Source organism: Parasteatoda tepidariorum, chromosome 8 (assembly GCF_982258835.1).
Source record: "Parasteatoda tepidariorum strain Cologne lab strain chromosome 8, Ptep-v5.0, whole genome shotgun sequence".
NCBI lineage: Eukaryota > Metazoa > Arthropoda > Arachnida > Araneae > Theridiidae > Parasteatoda > Parasteatoda tepidariorum.
Window position 1 is genome coordinate 109,119,206 of NC_141762.1, and position 27,802 is coordinate 109,147,007.

Sequence of the window (27,802 nt, forward strand, 5' to 3'; positions counted from 1 at the left end):
TTAGTCGCTTAAAAAATCACTAAGAATATCAAACACTTCCATAAATCTTTTAAAACAGTTCCCTTTAGAGAGGCATCTTACTTCAGTGTGAAGTAAAAGTCTAACATGGTCTGCATTTTGTTTTTCACAAAAGAGCTTGAAGAGAAGCTCACATTTGGCATTAGCTTTAATATTATTGATGCACTTTATTACTGAATGTAGTACTTCATTTAGAACAGGCAAGATGTTTCTAGCTACCAAGTTTTCCCTATGAATAACACAATGCACGAGAATCATTTCTGGATTCTCATCTTTCATCAATTTTAAGCTGCCATTTTTCTCAGGAGCATCATCTGCAGCACAAGATGTTATGTATTTATTGATATATTATTGACATCTATATACTTTTTTAGCTTATTATATATATATCATTGGAGGTCATGGTGCTTTCTAATCTTTTACGGAACAACATTTCTTTGGCAAAATGCCCTTTATCAATATATCTTATGTAAGTTATCAATACTGCCACACTGTCTATCAAAGTTGATTCATCCATTTACACTGAGAATTTTCTTGTTTTCAGCATGTTTTCAATATCTTCACTCATTTCGTCTATTCAGTATTATTGTTACTGAGTGGCATAGCTTTTGCACCTTTGTCATCTTTTTCAAGAATCGTTTTAAAAGATGCTGATATTGATGGTTTTATTAAATTGTCTCCTGTAGTATGATTTTTTCCAGATTTAGCGATGAATAAAAAAATTTGATAACTAGCCTCAAGAATACGATTATGAGTTGAAGTGTGAGCAGTAAATAGAGACTTTATTGTTGTCCTCTTTTCAAAATTTTCCCTTAAAGTTTGAAAGTCCACGCGGAGTCTGCTGCAGGGAGGTTAACTTGCAAAGGCAAAAACCCAGTTGATATTCTGGTCTCGTCAAAAGAAATTATAATATTTATTGGCTGCAATTATTTAAGAATTTGATTTTTCCTTTCAATTTTGGCACCGAAATCTAGCATTGCATTTAAATGGCCCGGAGCAAAAGGGTTAAACTCGTGTCGAGTCCATTTTCGAATTGCACCCATTAACAATCAAATTGCCCCCTCTCCCCCAGTGGGGCGTGGGCCCCACGTTGGGAAACACTTGCTTAACCCATCAGAAAATTCCATTTCGTTTTTCTCTCACCCCTATTTAATGAATGAAATTATTTTAAAGTCAATTATTACATTAAATCAACGAATACAGAGAGTGTGAAGTAATAGTATATTGCAGACAATTTTTTAATCACCAATAGTAATACTTCGTCGCGGAGAGTGGCCCTGAGGCAACCGTTAATTTTGTCCTATATCACGAATCATAAATTAATTTTCTTTCATAACTCCAAACTAGCAATTTTTGGATCGAAGATCGAAACTCGTTTTAAAAAAATTAGGATGACAAAAAAAGAACATTCCCCCCCCCCCCAAAAGCCTGGATGATGGTTGTTGTTGTTGTGGGTTGCCTTAAGGGTCATTTCTCATTCTCTTAGAGTAGAGGGGAATGTAACGAACCACGATACGTGGTACGTGAGCTGCAGATATTCGCGTGTCTCTTTAGTGCGATCGTTCGAGCGAGGTTTTCTTGTCCCTCGTGGGAACACCCCAAATCCAACTCCTGACGAATTTCAGGGATTCCACACTGCGTGCTTCGAATTGTTCTGAAGAGATGTCTTCTCTCTCTCTCGGATTAGAAAAAGAGTAATCGTGGTTTCAATAAAAAAGTCAACTCTTTGGGAAAAGTTTTATTCCACCCCTTCCTTTCGAGATACCGCTGATTAGGAGAAACGAGACTTTTGCATTCTATTATTGTTGAAGTGAAAAACGGTTTGCAGGCCGTACAACTCATTAACTTTGGCTGACATTTGGATCCACTTGCTTTTTTCTGCAAAATCTTTTCTCACCAAGGCACAGTGGGCCAGCATCCAAGGTTTCTTGACCAAAATTAGTATTTCGATAAAATTTGTTTCAAAATTTGGTTTTTTTTATGTGCAATTAAATTGAATTCATAGTTGAAATTTTGAAATACACTAATAATACCCAAAAAAACAAGCAAAATGGCGGCTGAAATATGACGAGCAAAAAAATATATATATAGTACCGTTAAATAGCTAAATATAGCAATGAAAATATAATAATTTTCGTCATTTTATATTAAAAATGAAAAGCAAATTATATTTCCGAAGTAATATTACAGAATAACGCGAACTAATTGCAAAATAACGCGAACTAATTACAAAATAACGCGAACTAATTACAAAATAACGCGAAAACGTGAAGAAAAAAAACATAATTTTTGTTTTTCGGTATATTTAGTCCACCTTTGCAATACGGGCAAAATGGGGCAAGTTTTTTTCGAAAGAAGAAACATCAAAGAAGACAACAAAAAAAAGTTTAGCTAATGACCTCTTGGAACTTTTTGGAACAAAGTTTCGAAAGTCATTCAAACATTGCAAAATGTCGAATGGTAAGATATAAACTATAAGTTTGTCAAGAGTATTAACTAATCCAACGCATTGAAAAATTGTACTATCATTTCATACTAATTACTCCGGTAAATATGCAACAGTAAGGTGAAATTCCTATATATATTTCTGAAATAAAAATTTAAAAGTTACATTTAAAATTTTTTTTAACATATTTTTCATTTCATTGTACTCTCGTCGGTCTAAAAAGTAAATTTCTTTTGGAATGATTATGAATACTTAATTTGGGATATATTTAAATTGCCTACACATATTTTAGTTGAAAATTTAATTTTTGACTTTTGACTAAAGATCATGGTCTTGTGGCCCACAATGCAAGGGGAAAAAAAGCTGCAGTCTTAATCTCGAAACAAGGCATTTTGATAGCGCAGGACGTAAAGCTGCCTCTTAGATGACTGAATTATCTAACTTTTTAATTGTATGATGCATTTTTGGTCATTTTGTATGTTAGTTAAACTGCTTTTGCCGATGCACTGAATTGTTTTATGAAAGGTAGAAATCACAAGAATGTTCGAACGCGTTTTTGCAAAAAGAAAATTAATTTTTGGTGTCATTAATAAAGGTGATTATTAAGTTATTAAAAAATGACGCATTCTTGACCTGGTCAGAAGAATTTCTTAAAATAGTGGCAGGAAGGCCGGGATTGCCTAGTGGGGAGGGCCCATGTCCAAGAGGTTCGATCGAAATGGTGACTGATCCACTTTAAATCTGTCGAGTCACAAAGGCTTCTATGTTCTCATAACATCTCTGATTCAGGAGTTTCCTTGTCCTCTGAATTGGTTCAAAATTACAAGGTTAAGGAGATGAAAATTAGTAATCGTAAACCCAAAAAATTGAGTCGGCTGTTCAACAGCAGTTATAAAATAAAAATAGTGTCAGAGGTTTTGTTAGAAAGAAGATGTTATAAATTAACAGTTGGCAGCCCACACAATTCTTTACTATAATAGGAGTTAAAAATTAAGAAGAAAATGGCTATTTTTCGCGTTTCTGCTTTGATACAAGAAAAGAAAACAATTAATTTCTTAATTTAAATCTTTATTTAGAAATAGAAATATCGCTAACTAAAACAAAAGAGAAAAGTATTTTGCTAAATAAAGAAAAAATACTCTTTCCTAGTAGGTGGAAGCTAATAATATTTAACTCGCCGTAAACATACAATTTTAACATTTTAAAGGTTACTTGCAATAGCGGATTTCCCGTAGTATGCAACACTCGTAATACGAGTGTTGCAACACTCGTAATACTCGTATATTGATCCTTTACAGCTGTGTTTCCCAAATTGCATGTGTGTACAGTTTCAGAACCTTACCTAAAAAGAGACTTTAGAGAGACATAATGGAACAAGCATCTTAATTATGGATCAAATCAACTAATGACTCGATAAATCATTTATCAAATTGAAGATAAACTGACAAAGCTTTTCTTACAAATATTGAATGTATGCATCATAAATTATAAGTAAGTCTAGTATGTTTCTGACTTAAAATATCTTAAAGTAGTGTTAAAAGTTTAGAAAAGTCTTTAAAAATTACGAAAATTACCTTAAAATTTTAACTATAATGATCACCTTTAAATTTTCGATGTTTTAGATTTTTTTTCATTCGAAAAAAATTTATAAAACGTAACCTGTGTTTATTTAATTTAATACAAAAAATTAAGTACAAATAAGTAATTTATGAATAAAATGAAATGCAAATAAATACCAGTTGAAGATAAATAAGAATTAATTCATCTTTAGTTCCAAGCTTCAAAAACATCAAATTCGCATCAAATCTCTTTTGATATTCTTAAAATCGAAAAATTTCACCCAAAAAAGAAAAGAAAAAAAATTCTTATGCCAACCTCGGATCGATATTCGGCACTTGTTTTTGGAGCACATTTAAAACACGAGATTTGAAGCAAAATTTAATTTGTGAAGTAAAATTTAAGTCATAAGCCAAACGTCCTTAAAATAAAAATGTATCAATCAAAATTGATAAAAAGGGGGGGGGGATTAAAAAAATTAACCAAAAAATTGAAGAAAATGTACTATTAAGGTAAAGAAAAATCACCAACACCCTAGCCCAGCTTAAGAGCCAAGCTAAGTCTCTACACTTGTTTTCGAAAACCGTAGACTATACTGTGAGAATTCGATGCAGCCGGAGTAACTGATCCGCATGTATAAGAAAAAGTACAGGCCAATTTAATTTTATGCATTATTTATGATAGTTTAAATTAAACCGTACCATTTAAACTGCGACATTCTTTATAGGAGCCCCGCATTTTTAAAACAAATAACAGTATTGATTGAAATTTTGAAAGTAAAAATTCAAGCTACAGATCCAACCACTTAAAAAGTTCACTGTACTTGTCTCGGAATGCCACCAGATGGCGCTCTCCTATTAATTCAATACTATATTTTTCTTTTGTGTGTCATGATTTTATAATTTGAGGAACGTAAAGCTTATGTAGAAAGGGAAACGTGAGCTCTTATAATACTGGCTATAGTCATATCACATTGAAGTTTCTTTTGTTTTTAATTCATGTGATTTGTTAATTTGAACCACAGATCAATACTTAGTAATCTTTTCTAGTGGTAATGGAAGGATTGCCAACATAATAAAGTTCAATCGAATATACATCTCTAGAATAACATTTAAAAACTCTTTCTTGTGGATTTTTAAAACTGGCATCTTAATTGTTTTATTTTGTAGAAGTATTTTCAATCAATATTTTTTAACACAATTAACAGTATTGATTAAAAAATAAAACTCTTCCTTGTGGATTTTTAAACATTTAAAAACTACATTACGTTTTTATATTACATTACTACATTACAACATTTTTAGATGCTACATTACATTACAAAACTGCATTTACCTAGTTTTAAAAATCCTTTCCTTGAGGATTTTTAAAATTTGCATCTCAATTGTTTTATTTTGAAGGTTAAATATTTTCAATCAATATTTTTCAATATTTTTGACACAACTAACGTCATTGATTGAAATTTAAAAACCCTTCCTTGTGGATTTTTAAACATTTAAAAACTACATTACTACATACTACATTACATTACAAAACTACACTCAATAAGATTTAAAAATACTTCTCTGTTGAACTTAAAACCGGCATCATAATAGTTTTATTTTGAAGGTAATCTGAGTATTTTCAATCAATATTTTTAACACAACTAACAGTATTGATTGAAATTCAAATACCCTTTCTCGTGGTTTTTTAAAACATTTAAAAACTACATTACTACATTTTTACATACTACAATACAAAACTACATTCACCAAGATTTAAAAATACTTCTTTGTGGAATTTAAAACCGGCATCCTAATAGTTTTATTTTGAAGATTAGTTGAGTGAGTATTTTTTAATCAATATTTTTAACCCAACTAACAGTATTGATTGAAATTTAAATACTCTTCCTTGTGTATTTTTAAACATTTGAAAATTACTTTACATTATTAAAGTTCTACATTTTTACATGCTACATAACTACATTAAATTATTACAGCACTACATTTTTACATGCTACATTACTTTATTACAGTATTACATTACTTTATTACAGTTTACTTTATTACAGTACTACATTTTTACATGCTACATTATTACAGAAGTACATTTTTACATGCTACATTCTACTATACATTATTACAGTACCAGATTTTTACATGCTACATTACTATATTACAAAACTACATTTACCTAGATTTGAAAACCCTTCCTTGGGGACTTTTAAAAGATGCATCTTGATAGTTTTATTTTGAAGATTAGTTAAGTGAGTATTTTTAATCTATATTTTTTACACAACTAACAGTATCGATAGGAATTAAAAAATAAACATTTAAGCTATATGGGCTAGCCACTCAAAAAGTTTCCTGTATTAGTGGAAGGATTTCTAGTATAATAAACTTGAATCTAATATAGAACAACCTTTAAAAACCCTTCCTTCTTAAAACGGGGCATCTTAATTGTTTTATTTCGAAGGTTGAGCATTTTCAATCACTTTATGTTGAATTCCCGCGAGATCCCCACTTTTATATTCGAACTTTATATTGGGTCGCACAACAATGCCCCTAGAAAAGGGTCCCCACTCATCATCTTCCAGCTAATTGGATAGGGGCGCAAAACGTTCTCCCTCCTGAGGGTCTTCTCCCGAGGCCATCAAATCTCCGGGAATGTTCTCTTGATCCGAAGTGTGTCGTTCCATTAAATTTCCACCCTTTTCCAATTGGTCAACTGAGTGATGAGGTTTTGACTTTATATTTTGTTGCCATTGTTATTTACCTTTCGTTTTATGACTCCCCTACGGCATCCTCTGTCATTAAGACTTGTTCGAATATTACTGACAATCACTGCCTTATCACTTAATCATAAAACAATGTGCGATCTTTTCTGACGGAAGAATTTTCAATGGCTGCTTTTTAAAATGACAGATATAACCCCACAAATATATTGAAAGGTATTAGTAATTTTATTAGGGGAAAATGTTATATAAATTTATTTCATTAACGTAATATACAGTAAAACTAGCGTAAGTTGACCACTTGTGGTGTATTGTTTTAGTGGTCAACTTATAGAGGGGGTGGGTCATTGTTTACTTTTTCGTTTCCTATATCATGTTGCTATATATTTAAAAAAAATTTTTACTTGACTTTAAAATTTTATTGAGCAAAACTAACTTTTAAAAAAAAATATTTTGTTAGTTATGCATGTGAAGTGTTTAATAAAAATAATTTCTTAAAATATCAGAACACGAAAACATGTATAATTTGAAAACTGCGACTGGAAGAGCAACTTTTCAACTAACACAACTGTTTTCAATGAATGAATGAAAGAATTGGTCAAAAGCTGGCCCCCTACAGTTTCTCCAGATGGTCAACTCACAAAAGGGTCTAGAATAGCTTTTTACACTATTTCACCAAACAAGTGAAATTTTAACATACATTGCAAAATGACAGAAAATTTTCTGAATTTTTTTTTTCTGTTCAACTTATTAGGGTTTTAGAATAGAATTTCATAATACTCCTAAACAAAATTGACTTATTTCAGTGGTCAACATACAAGATAGACAGGTGGTTTTGCTTCTTTATATTATATAGGAAAAATTCCGTTCATGATAATTGAGGTCAACTTATGCAGGCGTCCAACTTACAAAGGTGGTCAACTTGGCAGGTTTCACTGTATGTAGAATCTCTCCACGTTTAAAAAACGTAAGAGTCGAAACCACTGTTTCGGACTTTAAATTTAACGTTATATTTTGCTTTGATGCGCAAAAAGTGTAAGGCTTCAAAACTTGAAAGCGAGAGAAATATAGAGGGTGTACAATGAAATGTAAGAAAATTTGACAAAAACATCCAGTAAAAAATACCACATGGGCGGTGCTGCAGTGAAAGGACTACTTTAACATTCGTTTTTTATTCCTTCAAAATTTTAGTTTGAGCCGAGATGGCGCAGAGGATAAAGCGTTCGCCTTCCAATGAGGTGAACCGGGTTCAAATCCCACTGAAGGCTGGTCGATACGAATTCGCATCCGGCTTGTACCGACCACTGTGCTGACGTAAAATATCCTCAGTGGTAGACGGATCATGGATTAGAGTGCCCTTGCCGTAAGACAAACCGTGGGAGGTTCTCGTGGTCTTCCTCTCCGTGTAACGCAAAGACGGGTTAGTTCCATCAAAAAGTCCACCACGAACGCAAATTTCTCCAAATACTTGATCCAGAAGTTTCCTTGTCTTCTGGATTGGGTTTAAAATTACAAGGGTACTGAGTTTAACATTAGAATTCGCCATCCCGAAAATCGGGTCGGCTGTTCAACGACTTTTATAAAATAAAAATAAAATATAAAATAAAATAAAATTTTAGTTTGTTCTGAACATAATGCAATTTGAAGTATTTTTTCTCTCATTTTTATTGCTTTAACCCTGATGTTAAATTCAATATTTATAACTTGTCATCACATTTTGTTTTGCTTAGCAAAAAATTCAAGTATTAGAGGTACTATTCAAAAAGGGTTCAGAAAAAAGCACTGGAGTACCATAGAATATAAAAAATCATAGATAATTAATTTGAGAATTATTATACACTTAAATTGTAGTAAAAGAATACTACAAGGACTACTCTGCAGTTCACAGATATGTAACTACTGAGTAAAAATTTAACATTCTAAAAGACCTATTTTTATTTTCGTGACTTTTTTCTCAAATTTTACTTTAAATAATAACTATTTATCCATTGTTATTGGAATATTTATATATCAATCTCGAGATCTATATTTTATTAGCTCACACAAGAGTTGATATCGAAAGTAACATAAAAAGGGAAAGAGGATACGTGTGGCCCGATATAAATCTAAAATATTTATATTGAAATTTTCTAATATTTTGTAAGAAAAATCTTAATACAAGTGAAGTAAGAACAGTTTCTAATTTAAACTGCTATAATGATATAAGTCTGATGTGAAAATACTTCTCAGTTATTTTTCAATTAATGTCATGATTAGGACTGGGCTATAAATCGATGTATCGAGACATATCGATTTAACGCATATATCGGCAAGACAATACAGCGACTTTCACTCAAGGCGATGCATCAGAAATCTGATTTAACCCGTCGAGTAAAGACAACGAGGGCAAAACGATATAGCGATATAAGATACGCAAGGATGTAAGATAACGATATAAGACTCTTCTCTTACGTTCCGATGTCGACTAGCGCTGTGGAAGACGATGTTCGTTTCGTTATGTTGAAATGGCCTTGATTGGTGAGCTTCAGAATCAGAGTTTTGAGAACACATATCGTTATATCGCATGTTTCTTTTCGTACCTCTTAACTTTTTTTTTTCTTTGTCGCGACTTTTCTTGTAGATTATTTTCAGTGGGACTAACTTCGTGATCACCAATGCTACCTTGTTCTGAAGGCAATCTATTATTGAAAAGAATATATAAAGAAGAGCTTCTTCATTAATTAGATGAGTTTTTTTTAAAAAAAATCTTGTTTTTATTTTTAAATGTGAAAATTATCGGCAATCTAATTTAGGCGCCCATAAAGAATTAAATTTGTTAGGTTATTTATTTACTTTCTTTTAATTTATTAAAAGCTTTTTGGATGAGACTTCTAATAATTTAATGAGTTTTTATTACTGATTTTAAATTTATAAATCTTGCTGTTTTTATTTTTAGAAATAAAGTTAAAACAAAATTTATTTTTGGCATTTGGATTTGGACATAAGTCAATCAACTTTGTTTATACAAAAAATTTTGAAAGGTTTGCGTATTTTATTCATTTTTTTAAATCATTTAGCACTTTGTTTTATTAGAGAGTATAATAATTTTTTTAAAAAAATGTTCTTTTCATATTTGTTAATTAGCTAAATATATTATCGAATATTACAATTTTTTTATTTTTAAGAAATTAAATCTTACTTTGTTTTTCGTTCATAATTCGGTCATTATTTAATTTAATTATTTATCTGAAATTATAAGGTCCCGCAGTGGACTGATCGTTAAGACACGGTTCCCTGCAGATCACCGAAGTCAAGCATCACTGGCAGCGGTCAGTGTGCGGGTGAGTGACCACTTGACTCAGTCTGCGTAGGGACCAAAGGTGTGCGGTATGGGTCCTCGTTAAACTGTTCTACCGTAAAGTGATCGACTTCGCGTACAGGTGGTCGAGCTACCGAAGCGGGGGTGCCATCCCATCTGCAGAGGATCAAAATTGTGATGGCATGTCTTCGGATCATCCTTAGGGATGTTTCCCAGACCGTCACCAATAGCCCACTGTGCAGCTCTAGAGTGACTTAGATGAACTATAATAGAACTATAATAACTGAAATGATAATAATAAAAAATAGTGTTTTAAAAGCGTTTTTTTATTTTTCTAAAATTTATTTAGCTCTTTGTTTTAAGCATAAAATTTTTTTAACGTTTTATTTGGAAATTGAGCATTACGATCGAACTTAATAATCATGTAATTATTTATGCATAATAGTACAAGAAAATATTAATTTGTAAAAAACGCTTTAAAAAAAGTTTTTAACACTTTGTTTTGCACTTATTATGAATTTCTAAACTAACATTTCAATAAATATTTTAAGTAAGATTTGTACATTGTAGTCAATTTATTTAATATCTCTCTTAAGCAAAACATAGATATCTTCAAATTTATAAATTGATTTAAATCAATCTGAGTATGAAGTTTTGATAGAAATCTGACTTTCTGTGCCTTACAAGTAAATGAAATTAAAAAATACTATATCGCGATGCAAAACTGACGATGCATCACGATACATAATTTCGAATATCGCCCAGTCCTAGCCATGATCTATATTTTTACTGCAGCATTTACTCTTTGTATGACAAAAGAATACAAATAACTTCTTTGCTTTTTAAAAATAACAACTGAAGAAATATTACATCATGCACTTCTTAGATTATTTTTGATTGATGAATGCGTACAAAATGCTATTTATGATTTAATAATATATATGTCACAATCTATCACTTTTCTTATTAAAAATAACATCGGAATGATGATCTACGCCAAGCATTTGATAGTGCATTTTTCTTTGAAGAAAATACACAAAAGGCCAGTTATGTTTTAATAACAAATTATCACAAACTATTCTTTAAACTTCTTATAAATGACAACATAAGGAAGTTCTATACTAAGCATCCTTTTTTCTTCATAACAAAGTATTAGAATATAAACACTAACGCAGATCACATTTTTTTTGTTGTCATTTCTTAGAAAAATAAGCGTTTGGAAATGTTATGGAAGCATTAGTGCCAGACTCTATACATAAAATTTGGCCAATAAAATCTGTTTTGCTCATTGCAAAACAGATTTGTTCTAGGTTTTTCATATCCGCTAGCATTTCGACTAGTCTACCTAACACCATAACCACAAACAAAAAGTTCCTTAAGTAAAATATTAAAATAAAAAGATAAGGCTAACATAAACATTAATAAAAAAGCAGTACAAGATGATCAAATAAAATTAAAAAAAACAGACGATAATTTTAGAACTTTTTGGAGTTGATCGTTTTTCTGTCTGAGTTGTTCTTTTATCAGCATGCATTTTTAATGTTTTAAAATAATATTAGTTTAAAATATTTTATGCGCTTAATTTATTCAAAAGTACTCTCGTAGTAGTGATTTTAGTACAAATATGAATGCTGAAGACTGAAAATAGTTTCATGACATCGTAAGAAACGGCTGAAAATTATTAAAACCGATTCAGTCCACTGGACGACAAGAGAATCATTAGGATACCTGAAAGTGACGTAGTGTGGATATCTCGTTCTGATTGGTTATTGAAACGTGGTATTTGTTTACGTTAGCAACTGTTCTGTCCGTTCTATTTCGAGATAGCGAAGCTTGATCGATTCTCTTAAGTGAGTGAACTCACACATTCTATATTCTTTCACTAATATTTCAATTCTTTCACTATATTTTTCGTACTTAACACAAAGGCAGATACGAAGCCATGTATAACATGCATAAACTAATTATGCATCAAAATTGCCAGGCACCCAAAAATATATCACGGTTACAATAAAGTATATATCGCGATAAAAATACATCTCGGTTACAATTAAATATATAAACAAATAATAAATCTAAGTTAAACGAGAAAGAATTATATTTCAGCAATTTCGATGTGCGATATGGTGCTGTATTTAAGATTAACATTCTAACTTATGCGGAGAAACTTAACTCGACTTTAACTCACCATTTTGCTAATAAACGATCCGTTGGGAGTCGTTGTGGCTCAGGCGATAGCGAATTCCGCAACGACCACAGTGCTGACGTAAAATATCCTCAGTGGTAGGCGGAGTATGGGTTAGTCCCTTTGCCGTTAGGCTAACCGTCGGATGTTTTCATGGTTTTCTTCTCCATGTAACGCACATACGGGTTAGTTTCATCAAAAAGGCATACACGGAGGCAAATTTCTCACAATGATTGATCCAAGAGTTACCTTGTCCTTTGGATTGGATTCAAAACTACAAGGTTAAGGAGTTGGATATTAGTATGTGTGAACCCAAAATTTAGTTGGTTGTTAAACGAGGGTTATAAAATATAAAATAAAACGATGAGCTGACATCATATGTCACATGTGTGGGTATCCTTAATCTTTCTTCTTGAAGTGCGAGTACCTAATTGATGCAGTTTTTAAAAAACCACGATTTGAATTGTTTTGTTCATGAAAGTTTATTAAGAAAAAAAATAAAAGCAATGAGTAATCGCATTATGTAACCAGCTACTGCAATAATGTGATCCCTAGTTAGTCATTGGTTTATAATAAGTTACTCATTGGTTAAGTTTTTGCTCCTTTGTTATTTCCGTTTTTATTTTGCAAATGACGCAACTTCTAAATTTTCACCAACAATAATAGTTTTTATTTTTATTTTACTGTTATTAAAAAATTATACACTATTAATTATACGCTAAGTATACCCTGATATTGAAAACTTACTACCATGTAAAGGTTTTTTTAAAACTATTTTCATTATTTTTAACGCTTTAACTTTTCATACAACAAGAAAATGTTTAATAAATTAAAGAATCAAAAATGGAAGCTTATTGAGTTTTTTTCCCTCATGAATTTAAATAAAAAAACAAATTGTCGATCTTCACGAGATGTTAATTTTATTAGAAAACCCTTCGATTTGTTAATAAATTGAAAATGAATTTGTTTGCATTAATAAACTTTTTTTGTGAATTCCTCTTTTCCCGTTTAATGAATGAATCAATTCCTTTTTTGATGTCAGCCTCACAATTAATTTAATTTTCATCACTTATTGTTTTAATTACTCGCCGCATTTGTTTTCTTTGCCGCAAATTAATAACGTCATTTTGTGTGGGCAATTTGTCTTTCTTGAAGTAAAGGAATAAAAATTTATTTTTGTTTTAAACTTGCCCAGGATTTAAATACATTTTCATAAAAAAAAGGAAAAGATTTTGTCTCAACATTCCTTTTATGTTTTATTTGTTTTCCACCAAAACAAACTTTTGAAGAAGAAGCATACAATGTTTGTTAAAAAGTTCTTTTTTATATTTTATATTTTTAGAGCTAAAATGATTTTATAAAAATTTTTGATTTCAGGCTCATTGCATTATTGCGAAACCTTTCCCTTATTAGCATTTGTAAGAACCTGTAAAGTAAATAATACAGAAATAGAGCGTTATAAACACTATTCATTACAGATGAAAATATTGTTATAGCGAGTTTGTCGTTATAAAATAATAGATATATTTACTGTTAAAATAGAAATAAAAAATAAAAATGAATTTTTTTTAAAATTTAACTAAAATATACTCTCGATAGCTCGAAAATCTTGTTATTTCAACGCTTGTTAAGTCGAATATTTTTCGAAGTAAAAAAGGAATGCTGGTTAGTTCCATCAAAAAGTCCTCCAGGAAGATAAATTTCTCCCAAGCCTTGATCCAGGAGCACCTTTGTCTTCTGGATTGAGTTCAAAATTGCAAGGCTACGGAGTTGAACATTGGTGATCGTTAACTCAAAACTGGGTAGGCTTTTCAATGGCGGTTATAAAATAAACTAAATGTCTGTTATATTATGATACATAATTGTTTGCTTGTGTTATTTTCAATTTTCTTAAATATTTATTATTAAGAATTTCATTATTATTTGCAACTGAAAATCAGTTAAATTTGATGATTAACATTTTTCAGTGTAGTATTTTCTGATGTTGCATCACGGGATTTAAATTTACTATAAAATCATTACATATTAGAAGTTCAATGAACATGAATTGACAACCAGGACAATTATTTAGGTCAATTTAAAGTAGTTGGATTTTTCTTTTTTTATGAACCTGGGATGAAAAACAGATCATGGGTTACTGTCTGTCCCCTTGCTGCCAGGCTTACTGTGGGAGGGTTCCCTGGTTTTCCTCTCTATGTAACGCTGCTGCAAAATTTCATCAAAAAGTCCTTCACGGAGGCAAATTTCTCTCAATACTTGATTTATGAGTTTTCTTGTCTTCTGGATTGGGCTCAAAACTACAAGGTTACGGAGTTGGATATTAGGAGTAAACCCAAAATTGGGTATTTTTTCAACGAGGGTTAAAAACTATAAAATAAAACGATCAGATGACGTCATAGATCACATGTGTGGGTATCCGTGACCTTTTTGAAGCGTGAATACCCAATGGATGCAGTTTTTGAAACCGATGACTTGAAATATTGTTTTGCTTGTAAAAGTTTATTAAGAAAAAAACAAAACAATGGGTAACCAGTGATTGCAATAATGCGATTGAAAGTTTTTTCTTCTTTGTTATTTCTGTTTTTATTTTGCAAATTAAAACTTCTACATTTTCACCAACAATAATAGAGTTTTATTTTATTTCGCTCTTGTTAACCACGACACTGGTATTAAAAAATTACTACTTAATGCTTTTTTATATTTCATTATTTTTAACGCTTTAATTGTTCACGAAGAAAATATTTAATAAATTAAAGAATCAGCTCATTTAGTTTTTTTTTCATGAATTTATATTTAAATAAAAAAATGTCGATCTTCCTCGAGATGTTAATTTTATTAGAAAAACCTTCGATTCGTTAATAAATTGAAAATGAATTTGTTTGCATTAATAAATTTTTTTTTAATGAATTCCTCTTTTCCCGTTTAATGAATGAATTAATTCCTTTTTTGATGTCAGCTTCACAATTAATTTAATTTTCATCACTTATTGTTTTAATTACTCGCCGTATTTGTTTTCTTTGCCGCAAATTAATAACGTCATTTTGTGTGGGCAATTTGTCTTTCTTGAAGTAAAGGAATAAAAATTTATTTTTGTTGTTTATAAATTTGCCCAGGATTTGAATACATTTTCATAAAAAAAAGGAAAAGATTTTGTCCCAACATTCCTTCGATGTTTTATTTGTTTTCCACCAAAACAAACTTTTGAAGAAGAAACATACTATGTTTGTTAAAATGTTCTTTTTATAATTTATATTTTTAGAGTTAAAATGATTTTATAAAAATTTTAATTGCAACCTCATTATATTATAGCAAAACCTATCTTTAAGTAATACAAAATACTGTTATAATACTGTGATACAAATACAGAATATACTGTTATACATAATAATAAGTAATACTGCTCAATTAAAATTAAGTAGCGAAGATATCGTCAATTATCCTCAGTTTAAGACTTTAGCCCTGAGTTTAAGATGGATCTTGGGTTAGGATAACCGTGAGAGGTTCTCGTGGTTGCAATTCCATGTAACGCAAATGCGGCTTAGTTACATCAAAAAGTTCACCACGAAGTTAAATTTCTCCCAATCCTTTATCCAGGAGTACCCTTGTCTTCTGAATTAGGTTTGCAATTACAAGGTTACGGAGTTGAACATTGGTAGTCGTGAACTCAAAACTCTGTCGGCTTTTCTATGACGGTTATGAAATAAAATAAAACTCTGTTATATTATGATGCATAGTTACTTGCTTGTGCTATTTTCAATTTTCTTTTTTCATAAATATTTATTATTAAGAATTTGATTATTATTTGCAACTGAAAATCAATTAAATTCGATGATTTTTATTTATTTTTAGAGTTAAAATGATTTTATAAAAATATTATTTGCAATCTCATTGCATTGTAGCAAAACTTTTCCTTATAAGTATGTGTAAAGAATTTATAAAACAAGAACTACATAAAAACAATTGATTACAGTTGAAAATATCGTTATAGCGAGTTCGTCGTTATAAGGAAATAGACATATTTAATGCTGAAATGGCAATAAAATATAAAAATGAAAATAAATATGAAATCTAAGTACAGTATGCTCTCGATATCTCGAACTTCGATTTCTCGAAAACCTCGTTATGTCGAAAAAGTATTTCTCCTCTTGGCATTACATATCCACCTCATGTTAATTTGAATTCCTTTTTTGAAGGGTTTCTTCTCAAAATCTTGTTAAATAAAAATTTTTTCGAAATAAAAAATAAATTTTTTCAGAAAAATTGCAATGTAAGTTCATTGTAATTCATTTTTTTCTTATTTAATGCATAATTACTTTTGTCTTTAATTTAAAAATAAGAAATATAAAGTAGAATTTTCAAAGTCAATTCCTACTTAGATCGACAAAGAAAAATTTTTATTTTAGTTACTTTGCGTTATGAACCTTTTTCTGTCTTCGACTGATTTTTTTCTTCAATTTTTGGTAATTTTGAAATTTCCGCATAAAATACCTAGACCGATTTTTAAAACAATCTATTGAGTGTAATGTAGCCATAAGCATTTTTTTCTTGTTTTTCAGTTTCCCTATCCTCAGTTTTTCCTTCTATCTCAGTTTCCTCAGTTCTATCTCAAATAAAGGCCATCCTTAAATTTTTTTGTACGCATTGCTTTTTATGGGTCATTTATTTAAATCAGAGGACGCCAAAGTGGTCTATATAGACTCCCAAGGGTCTATTTAACAAAAGCAGGGGTCGATCTGAGACAGGGGGGCGAATGGGGGTCGATCCGAATCGGAAGGGTCAATTGTGGGTCGAAAAAAGAAACAGTTCTCAATACGCAAATCACACATACCTAATTAAGTATGTAAAATTTGTGAATTTTTTTTATAATTGACTCAATATCAGTTTCTTTATAAAACATAAATTAATAAACGTATATTTATTGGGGTGAAACAAGTATGTACGTACCACCGCACAGTGGCACGAACTCAGCGCAGTTTATAAGTCATATGCATATGTGCGCTTGTCCAAATGTCACGTGTGACGAGCATTGACGTTACAAATGCAAATATCATACGCAGTTTCAGCTATCTTTGCAAACTGTGTTGAATATTTGCAGTGTCATTATTAAAACTTTTATAGTTTTGGATAATTAGTTATTGTTTCGATAAAACCATTCGTTTGGTTTAGATATCAATTTTAATTATTAATGCACAAAAAAGAAGGTAAGCATTAATGATATGGCTTAGTATAGCCCGCGACAAAAGTATAGCACACTTTGTATTTTTTTTACGAAAATTACAAAATTGACCAATTTTGACGAAAATTAAAATTGACCCATTTTGAACCCAATATAGCGAACCTTGCAAAAAAACACCAGGCCCTCCCATCTTATTGATCAAGAAGCAGTAAATCTTTAGTTACTTTACTTATTATATCTACTTATGCATAATTACTTATTATTTAATAATAAGGTATTTAAATTTCAATATTAATATATTTTTCATAAAACTATTGTTACATAATGTACTATTACTTTATGTTTAAAATCATAAAATAAATGTACAAACATAGTATCTAATAGAGTTTTATTTTAATTTACAGAAAATTACTTTTGTGGGGGTCGATGGAGATTTCGAAAAATTATATAGGGGTCGATAATCAAAAAAGTTTGGCGACCCCTGATTTAAATAATGTGTCATAAAAGGAAGCACTGCGGATATAGTGAACTCTCGGTTATAGTGAACCGAAATGTCGGTCCCATGACAGCTCACTATACCGGGAATCGACTGTATTTGTCTATAAATGCTACAAAAAAGGTGTTGCCCCGAGTAATTTGTTTAAAAAAATACACTTTTAAATAACAGTTTTCATATGTTTAATTGCGCGTTAACAACCGACATTATTTTTATATTTTATTTTAAATACAGTCAAACCTCGCTATAGTGAACACGGTTTATAAGGAACTCCCGGATATAGTGAAAGAAATGCTCGGTCCCGTGCCTTCGTATAATGTTATTTTTTGTGGACATAGTGAACTAAAAAAGTGAGGAAGTTTGATATTATAAACTTTTTCTGTTTTCGACTGATTTTCTTATTTTTTTCTAATAAAAATTTTGAAATGTCTACTTCAAAATAAATACTAGTACTGATTTTTATTTTTCTTGTTTGCTTCTTTTATCACACTTTTCCATCCCTAAACAAAGGCAGATGTAAGGACAAAATTTTCTCTGCATCAGCTAAAGATTACTTATTTTTTTTTGTATGCAAGACGAAGAGTAATAAAAAATAAAAGCAAAGTTAGTTTTTTTTGTTACTACGCATTATTTTTCAGTTATTTTTGTATGTTATTTTATGGGTCTTGTATTCAAATAATGCACAGTAAAAACGAGGATTTCGGATCCATTAGTTAAAATTGTTTAACGGATATAGTGAACGGAAATTTCGATCCCTCGAAGGTTCAGAAGGTTCACTGTGACTGTAGAATGAAATAACCTAATCAAGTTGCAATGAGGGAAAGATCCCTAGGTGTCGTTTGACGTGGGGAGCAGCTGCGTTTAGGTTCAATGGCTGTGACCGTAACATGGTGAACTGCGTCAAATCCTTAAGCACACTTAAAGCTTAGATCAACATCCATTTTTTTTCCCCCTTTAACCACCGCCGCCACTGAACTTCTCGCAATCCGGGACCACCATAAAGTATTTGAAAACGCATTTAACCCCCGCAACCGATCCTGGAAAAAGGAAGGAAAATGGGAAAGAAAAGGAGAAAGATGGATTTAAATCCTGGAATACGGGAACCCTTTTGTTCTCCATCGTGTGAAGAGTTCATGATGGAAAAATATTTCATGTAACGTCAACGTTAAATTAATAATAAAATGAACAATATTTTATGTAACGTCAACGTTAAATTAAGAATAAAATGAGGAATATTTCATATAACGTCAACGTTAAATTAAGAATAAAATGAACAATATTTCATATAACGTCAACGTTAAATTAAGAATAAAATAAACAATATTTCATATAACGTCAACGTTAAATTAAGAATAAATTAACAATATTTCATACAACGTCAACGTTAAATTAAGAATAAATTAACAATATTTTGTACAACGTCAATATTAAATTAAGAATGAAATGAACAATATTTCATATAACGTCAACGTTAAATTAAGAATAAATTAACAATATTTCATATAACATCAACGTTAAATTAAGAATAAAATGAACAATATTTCATATAACGTCGACATTAAATTAAGAATAAAATGAACAATATTTCATACAACGTAAACGTCAAATTAAGAATAAAATTAACAATATCTTATACAACATTAACAATAAGAATAAAATTAACAATATTTTATAGAACGACAGCATTAAATTAAGAATAAAAGTAACGATATTTTTAATTAAGAATACAGTTAACACTATTTGATGTAACGAGGTCATCATTAGATTAAGAATAAAGTTGACAATATTTCATATAAAGAAGCCACCATTAAATTAAGAATAAAATTAACAATATTCTATGCAACATTAAATTAAGAATAAGAGGAACGATATTTTATACAACGTCAAGATTAAAATAAGAATGAAGTTAACAATATTTCATATAACGAGGTCACCATTAAACTGGAAATAAAGTTTACAATATTCTATAATGTTAAAATTAAATTAAGAATAAAATTAACAATATTTTATACAATATTAACAATTAAAATAAAATTAACAATATTTTATAGAACGTCAATATTAAATTAAGAATAAAAGTTGCAATATTTTATAGAACGTCAATAATAAATTAAGAATTAAAGTAACAATATTTTATACAATGTCAACATTAAATGAAGAATAAAATTAACAATACCTAATGCAACATTAACATTTAATTAAGAATAAAAGTAACGATATTTTAAATTAAGAATAAAGTTAACACTATTTTATGTAACGAGGTCATCATTAGATTAAGAATAAAGTTGACAATATTTTATATAAAGAAGCCACCATTTAAATTAAGAATAAAATTAACAATATTTTATGCAACATTAAAATAAGAATAAAGTGAACAATATTTCATATAACGAGGTCACCATTAAATTGGAAATAAAGTTTACAATATACTATGTAATGTTAAAATTAATTTGAGAATGAAAGTAACAATATTTTATATAACGTCAATATTAAATTAAGAATAAAAATAACAATATTTCATACAGCGTCGATATTAAATGAAGAATAAAATTAACAATATTTTATGCAACATTAACATTAAATTAAGAAAAAAATTAGCAATATTTTATACAACATTAATATTAAGAATAAAATGAACAATATTTTATAGAACGTCAATATTAAATTAAGAATAAAAGTAACAATATTTTATAGAACGTCAATATTAAATTAAGAATAAAAGTAACAATATTTTGTAGAACGTCAATATTAAATTAAGAATAAAAGTAACAATATTTTATAGAACGTCAATATTAAATTAAGAATAAAAGTAACAATATTTTATAGAACGTCAATATTAAATTAAGAATAAAAGTAACAATATTTTATAGAACGTCAATATTAAATTAAGAATAAAAGTAACAATATTTTATAGAACGTCAATATTAAATTAAGAATAAAAGTAACAATATTTTATAGAACGTCAATATTAAATTAAGAATAAAAGTAACAATATTTTATAGAACGTCAATATTAAATTAAGAATAAAAGTAACAATATTTTGTAGAACGTCAATATTAAATTAAGAATAAAAGTAACAATATTTTATAGAACGTCAATATTAAATTAAGAATAAAAGTAACAATATTTTATAGAACGTCAATATTAAATTAAGAATAAAAGTAACAATATTTTATAGAACGTCAATATTAAATTAAGAATAAAAGTAACAATATTTTATAGAACGTCAATATTAAATTAAGAATAAAAGTAACAATATTTTATAGAACGTCAATATTAAATTAAGAATAAAAGTAACAATATTTTGTAGAACGTCAATATTAAATTAAGAATAAAAGTAACAATATTTTATAGAACGTCAATATTAAATTAAGAATAAAAGTAACAATATTTTATAGAACGTCAATATTAAATTAAGAATAAAAGTAACAATATTTTATAGAACGTCAATATTAAATTAAGAATAAAAGTAACAATATTTTATAGAACGTCAATATTAAATTAAGAATAAAAGCAACGATATTTTATACAACGACAATATTAAATTAAGAATAAAAGCAACGATATTTTATACAACGACAACATTAAATGAAGAATAAAATTAACAATATTTTATGCAACATTAACATTAAATTACGAATATTTTAAATTAAGAATAAAGTTAACAATATTTTGTATAACGTCACCATTAAATCAAGAATAAAATTAACTTTCAAAAATTCAATTGAAGTTGTGTCTCATCTTTCCTTCGGTTAGACTACTCCCCCGAAATCAATTGTTTTTCAGCATATTAATTTATGCAATTTCCGAATCGACGCAGATTTCATAGACATCGAAAACCTCATGGGAGAAATGGAAGTTTGGGCATCAAAGTGGAACCTGCGTGAACCCCTTAGTAGACCAGATAAGGCACTTTCAGCAATGGAAGAATGTGACAGTATATTGTTCCCAAACATTTATTGCTTGTTATCAATATTGGCTACGTTGCCAATCACCACAGCAACTGCAGAAAGAACTTTTTCTACTCTTAAACGCTTAAAAACAGAAATGATGAAGAAGAAAGGCTAACTTTATTAAGCATATTTCGGGATATTCCGGGTTGTCCTAAATAAGTAATCGAAACATTTTCTTCAAATCCCCGTCGCATGTCTTTGTAAACTTTGTTTACAAATTGATTATAATTATGTAATATTAATTGAAAAATAAGTATTATGTAATATTTTTTAATTACTAGTTTGACTTTTGCAAACAGAATAAACAATATTTGTTACAATGTTTTTCCCCTACTTTGCATGTCTGAAACTGTCCTTGCTTCTTACCATATCCCCCCCCCCCGAAAAAATATCCTGGCTACGGCCTTGATTCCTAGTGATATTCATTAAAATAAGCATAAATAAATAATTACTTATACATCATTAGAGCTGTTAAAAAATAATTATCTAATAAATCTTTTGTCCTTTCTCTTTTTAATTAAATAAGAAACACCAATCTTTATCAACAGTATCTATTCCTCATTCATCTTTATTCCTAAAATTCAATATTATAAAAAAAACAAAAAATGGTCATTTTGTCTATGCATAATCGTTATATATTTACGTAAACTTATTGTATTACTATATTAATCGCAACGGAATAAAAAAAATACCCAAATTTTAAAAAATAATCAACTGTACTTGAAAACAAAAATTTAAACTTGAGGAATGCGTGACATAATAAGAAGTAATAAGAAATAAATTTGACCTTGCCTCACATAATATTTAAAACTGGAAATAATTTTCATTTATCAGGAGAATTTTAAGTTTTTGAAAATTTCGATATGAATAGTGTGGTGGAACATTTAACATAGAAGAGTATACATTTAACACAGAAACATTTTCTCAATTAATGTTTTCTCTATTTAATTTATTCCTTTCAAGTTTATAAATGAAAATGGCCCCTTAAGCAGGATAAATTTTAACTCCGCTGTTGCATTTTTGCTGCCTGTAGAAAGGTCCGCATGGTTTTTTTTTGTAACAAATTTAACAGTAACTATTCATTGAATTTTAATTTTTTTTTATTCCATCATACTCACTGCACATGTTTTCACTCTTTCATAATTTCAAGATCGTATGTTCTATAGCAGTGGTTTCCAACTGGCGGCCCGAGGGCCACATCCGGCCAGCGAAGCTTTTTTTTTTGGCCCACGAACTAAAATACATTAGTTGTAATTTTTTTGCGGACAATTTTCGTAAAAAATCTGTGTGGGTATCAAATACTTTTCTCGTTAATAAAAACCTAATTTCTTCTTTTCTTTGAAATTTAATATACCAACGGTGTAAAAAAAATTTATTTCTCAGGTTTTGCATCCAAGAAAATATTTATTCAAATACAAAAATAAGCGTGTATGTTGCTCTTTTTTATTTCATTTTTTTTGTATTTTGTGAATATAATTTATCATGTGTGTATCAGAAATTTCTGATTTAACTTTTTGAAATCACTCATTTTGGACGAAAATATTTACACACACATTTGTAAATTTTAAATTTAAAATGCAAATATCTATTCTCTGGTGGTTGCAGCAGACAAACCTCAATTTTCTCACTGAACATTTTGTGTGCTACTATGTAAGTTTTAATACCAACCTTTTTAAAGTTATTGTAGCCCGAATTTTTAATTATGCAATGAAATATTTTTAAAAATCTACTTATTTTACTTTGTAATTCATTACTTTTGTTTTGTAAATCTGAATGTAATATTTAATGTTCCTTCAAGCATAAGAGTCCAACATAAAATTTTGATAAAAGCCCGCCATTTGATTTGTGTTTTTAATTGAGGCCCCCGACCTCGTGTAAGTTGGAAACCCCTGTTCTATAGAGTTTGCGCTGCTAAACAAAATGAAACGTTGTGTTAAACACCAAAGTGCTTACTGTTTTTTATTGTAGAGAGAATAAAATTAAATTTTAAGACAGAACATATTTACACATAAGATTACAGATTGTGACATTAACAAAGACAATTCATTGGGTCAGCTGTTCAGCGAGAGTTATAAAATAAAAAAGGAGACATCGTGAAATATCCTCAGCAGTAGTTCGAGTACATTTGCTGTTAGGATAATCGTGGGTGGTTTTCGTGATTTACCACTCCATGTAACGCAAATGCGGGTGAGTTTTATCAAAACGTCCTCCACTTAGGCAAATTTCTCCCAATACTTGATCAAGGAGTTCCCTTGTCTTCTGGACTGGGTTCAGCATGACAAGGATACGGAGTCGAATATTAGTAGTCGTAAACCCAAAAATTGGGTCAGCTGTTCAACGATGGTTATAAAATAAAAATAAATAACATCTATAAAAATAATCATTAGCGCGCAGTTGACTATCAGCGAAAAATAAGAACAAACTTAATTCTAAAACTAAACTCAGTGGCGCGACAGCCCATAGAGGGCCAAGGGCTACTGTGCCCATCTCAGTTTTCTTGACCTTGGGCTCTGGGGTGCAGGAGCAGATGTTCCGGTCAGGTGGTCAGCCGAACGCGGAACCCCCAGTGTTTAGTTCCCAAGCATGCTTGGTACTCATTTATCGACCCACTGAAGGGATGAAAGGCTGAGTCAACCTTGCCCGTCCCGAGGATCGAACCAGGGACCTGTGGCACGACAGCGCGAAGAGCTACCGCTCAGCCACCGTGCGTCACAAACTTAATTCACCCCACAAAAAAAAACAGCTATGAAGATATAACAATTGAAAATTAAACTAATCTTACAAAAACAGCTCTAGAATAATATACGGATGGTTAGAAATTTGATAGTATTGTAGGCGCTGCCTTCCACGTGCTTGAGCACAACACCTTAATAGAAGCTTAGGAATACACCTGGATCTCAGGCGACTCAATATTCCAAGCAGAAATGCTAGCAATTCACCATGAGAAGCTATAGGGTTAAATACCAATAATATGAAAACAGCAACCCTAAAAACAGAGCCTAACAAGCAGGGCTCGAAAAAACTCAGAAATGTTACCCGTCCCCGAGGACGGCTTGTCCAACAATGTACCCGTCCTCCATTGAAACTAACCCGTAGCTTCTAAATGAATAAAAATGTAATTTTCTCTTATTTATTACTAACATTTGTATTAATTGCACAATGAATTAGTAGTTACTAGAATTACAAATACTGGGATTACATTATACAGTAATAAAAGAAATGCTAGGTAACTAATAGTAAAACCTAATATTTCTTTTATGAAATAATTTAAATGACAAAGGTCAAGTTATCTGGAATGTCAATTTATCCAAGGGTACTGCATTTTTTAAATGAATCAAATATGACGTTTGCCAGTTCCACAATCAAGCCAAAGATTTACGGAGGTTTCTGCACAGAAATCTGAGACGGGTCTTCCATTTAGGTAGATGTTCATAATTGCGTTTAACGCCTGCTTAAGATCAGTACGTAATGTGTTTTTTTGTAAGTTCATTGCTAAAAAGTCCCTTTCAACCGCTGCGGTACTCCCAGATGTAGAAAACATCAATTCTAATAACCAAAATTGAAAATGTATCACGAACATTAACAGGAAAATGACCGTCCGCGCGGACGTCGGATTCGAGAAATTTGTTGTCCGCGGAGAAATTTGGACCGCCGAGGACGGGCGGACGGGCAGTTTTTTGAGCCCTGCTAACAAGTAAGCCTTAAATAATACAAAACAGAAAGACAAATTTGTCTCAGAAACTCAAATCAATCTTATAGAAGCAGCAGAACACTGCAGCTTCAAGGTCAACTGTGTTGCAGCACATGCAGGCATACTTGGCAATAAAATAGCTTACAAAGCAGCCAGAAATGAAACTACAGGTTAAGGGTTCGATTTGGTAGTGGTACTTACGATTTGAAGGATTGGCCAATGGGTGCAGAGAAGAGCACGCAGTTAGTGGTTTCCGTGTCCGATGGGCCTTTGGATCTCTGGAGTATCGAGATGGTTTCATTACGTAGGGGCTAGCACAAAAGTCTGGCCACCTGTGGTGAACAAACGATTGCGTAAAAAGTTACTCCCATTTTATAACCTATCTATTCAATAATTTTATCTTAAGTCATATTTTTCTCTAGTTTTAAAACTGAATATAATCATAGTAGTTTTCTTTTTTTTCCTTTATAACCTTCGTTGAATAGGTGGTCCAATTTTGGGTTACGACAACTATTTCTTCATAACCTTGTAATTTTGATCCCAATCCAAAAGACAAGGGAACTTTTAGATCAAAAATTGGGAGAAATTTGCCTTCTTCGAGGACTTTTTGAGAGAACCAACCAGCATTTGCGTTACATAGAGAAGAAAACAGCGAAAAGATTCTTCAAATAGCCAGACACCAAGGCGACTCCACTCCATCATCGATATAACACTGATATTTTACGTCAGCACTGAGGTCGGCGGAAGCCGGATGCGGAAATTCGTATCAACCAGCCATCACTGGGATTCGAACCCGGTTTAATTCATTGGAAGGCGAACGTTCTATCTCTTGAGCCACCACGGTTCACATATTAGTTAATTTTCAACAATGAAGTGACAGAAACATTCACATAAGGGATTTAAAACTAATGTTCAGTTTTAATTAATTGCTATCGTTTTTTGCCAAATCATTATAGAGTTCAATCATTTAAAAAATTAAATTAAAATAATAATAATAATTAAAAAAAAAGTCGTATCAAATAAAAAGCGAACGTTCTTTAGTTTTACCTGACGAATTAATTGGTTTCGGATGATTTTAGTTTCGTCTTCCTTTTGTATTAGTCACGATTATAACATGTTTATTGCTTTTTACCCATTGGCAAAATGGGTATTGGTTTGGGTTTTATGGCGTCTTAATACTTTTCAACTGTGTTCATGAGTAATAGTAAATAGTACGCATGCGTCGTCATGGCATGCGTTGCTACGGCGACCGCTGCTGTTTTCCTTTTTATTTTCACTCGTAGGCATTTTTAAGGTAGTTATATAACATTAATTTAAAGTTTTTCATATTCTTTTTATTATTAACGTATAATGACTCGCTTGACGGTGATTTCAATATAAATATGAATACTGAAGAATTATTTTGTGAAACACGTATATAGTCAGGATTTGAAAACCAATCAGACGACAAACATCAATTTTTGCAATCCATTAATGGTGTGGCGTTTAACTGAGTCAATCCAGAAAGATGAAGCATTTGACCCACGAGTAACCAGTGATCGTAATCAAGCTATCACAACTTCTTATTTTTTCAATTTTCTTGTTTCTTCAAAAATGTTAATTTGTGATTTTCAGTGTGGTAATATCATGAATGTGTAGTTAAGGGTGGCGATGCCAATAACGTTCTAAGAAACGCCGCCGTATTCTTCAAATAGGTTGAAAAACATGTCGGCTTGTCCTCGATTATTTGCGTAAAAAGTTATACAAAACTTGTTCTTTATCGGGAAAATGAAAATTCCAATTAAAGTGTTCTTTATGCATTTGTGCCAGACTCTCTCCCGTCAGCAAACAAACTTTTACTCGATGCTCATTGGAATAAGAAAAAGAAAAAAAGTCATCAGGCCCTATTTCAATTGGCTGTCAATAATTCGAAAGAATTTAATCTGCTCGAAGGAAGGTTTTAATCTCGTTAGAGTCCCGACTTTATTATCGTCTGCGCCTAAAAACGCAAATTCTGAGTATTGGCAACACAGCAGCAATTTCCCTCATCATTCAATAGAAAAGTTTTCCTCAAAACACGACCCATTTTTTTTTCTTGTTGTTCTTTTGTTCTGTCTGTTAGAGTCCAAAGGAAAACGAGTGATCAGTTTGCTTAAGGGAGGGAGGGGGGGGGGGTGAGTAGATCGAAGAACATCTTTGTTGTGTGTTTGTATTCACTTAAGAAAAACACTTTTACCCGAGGAGGGAGAGTTCTTTAAATATTTCAACGCACTCGTTTTACGAATTTCCC

The 27,802-nt window shown here is 30.6% G+C and overlaps 1 protein-coding gene across 1 annotated transcript; it reads right to left on the reverse strand.

The window, feature by feature from the left end:
* LOC147806678 (protein FAM200A-like) lies at window positions 1–25,834 on the reverse strand. The gene is made up of 2 exons (XM_087149702.1): window positions 25,735–25,834; window positions 1–332 (listed from the first exon to the last, which is right to left on the reverse strand). The coding sequence occupies exons 1-2, from the start codon at window positions 25,832–25,834 to the stop codon at window positions 1–3; spliced, it is 432 nt and encodes a 143-aa protein (XP_087005828.1).
* Window positions 25,835–27,802: the final 1,968 nt, after the last annotated feature.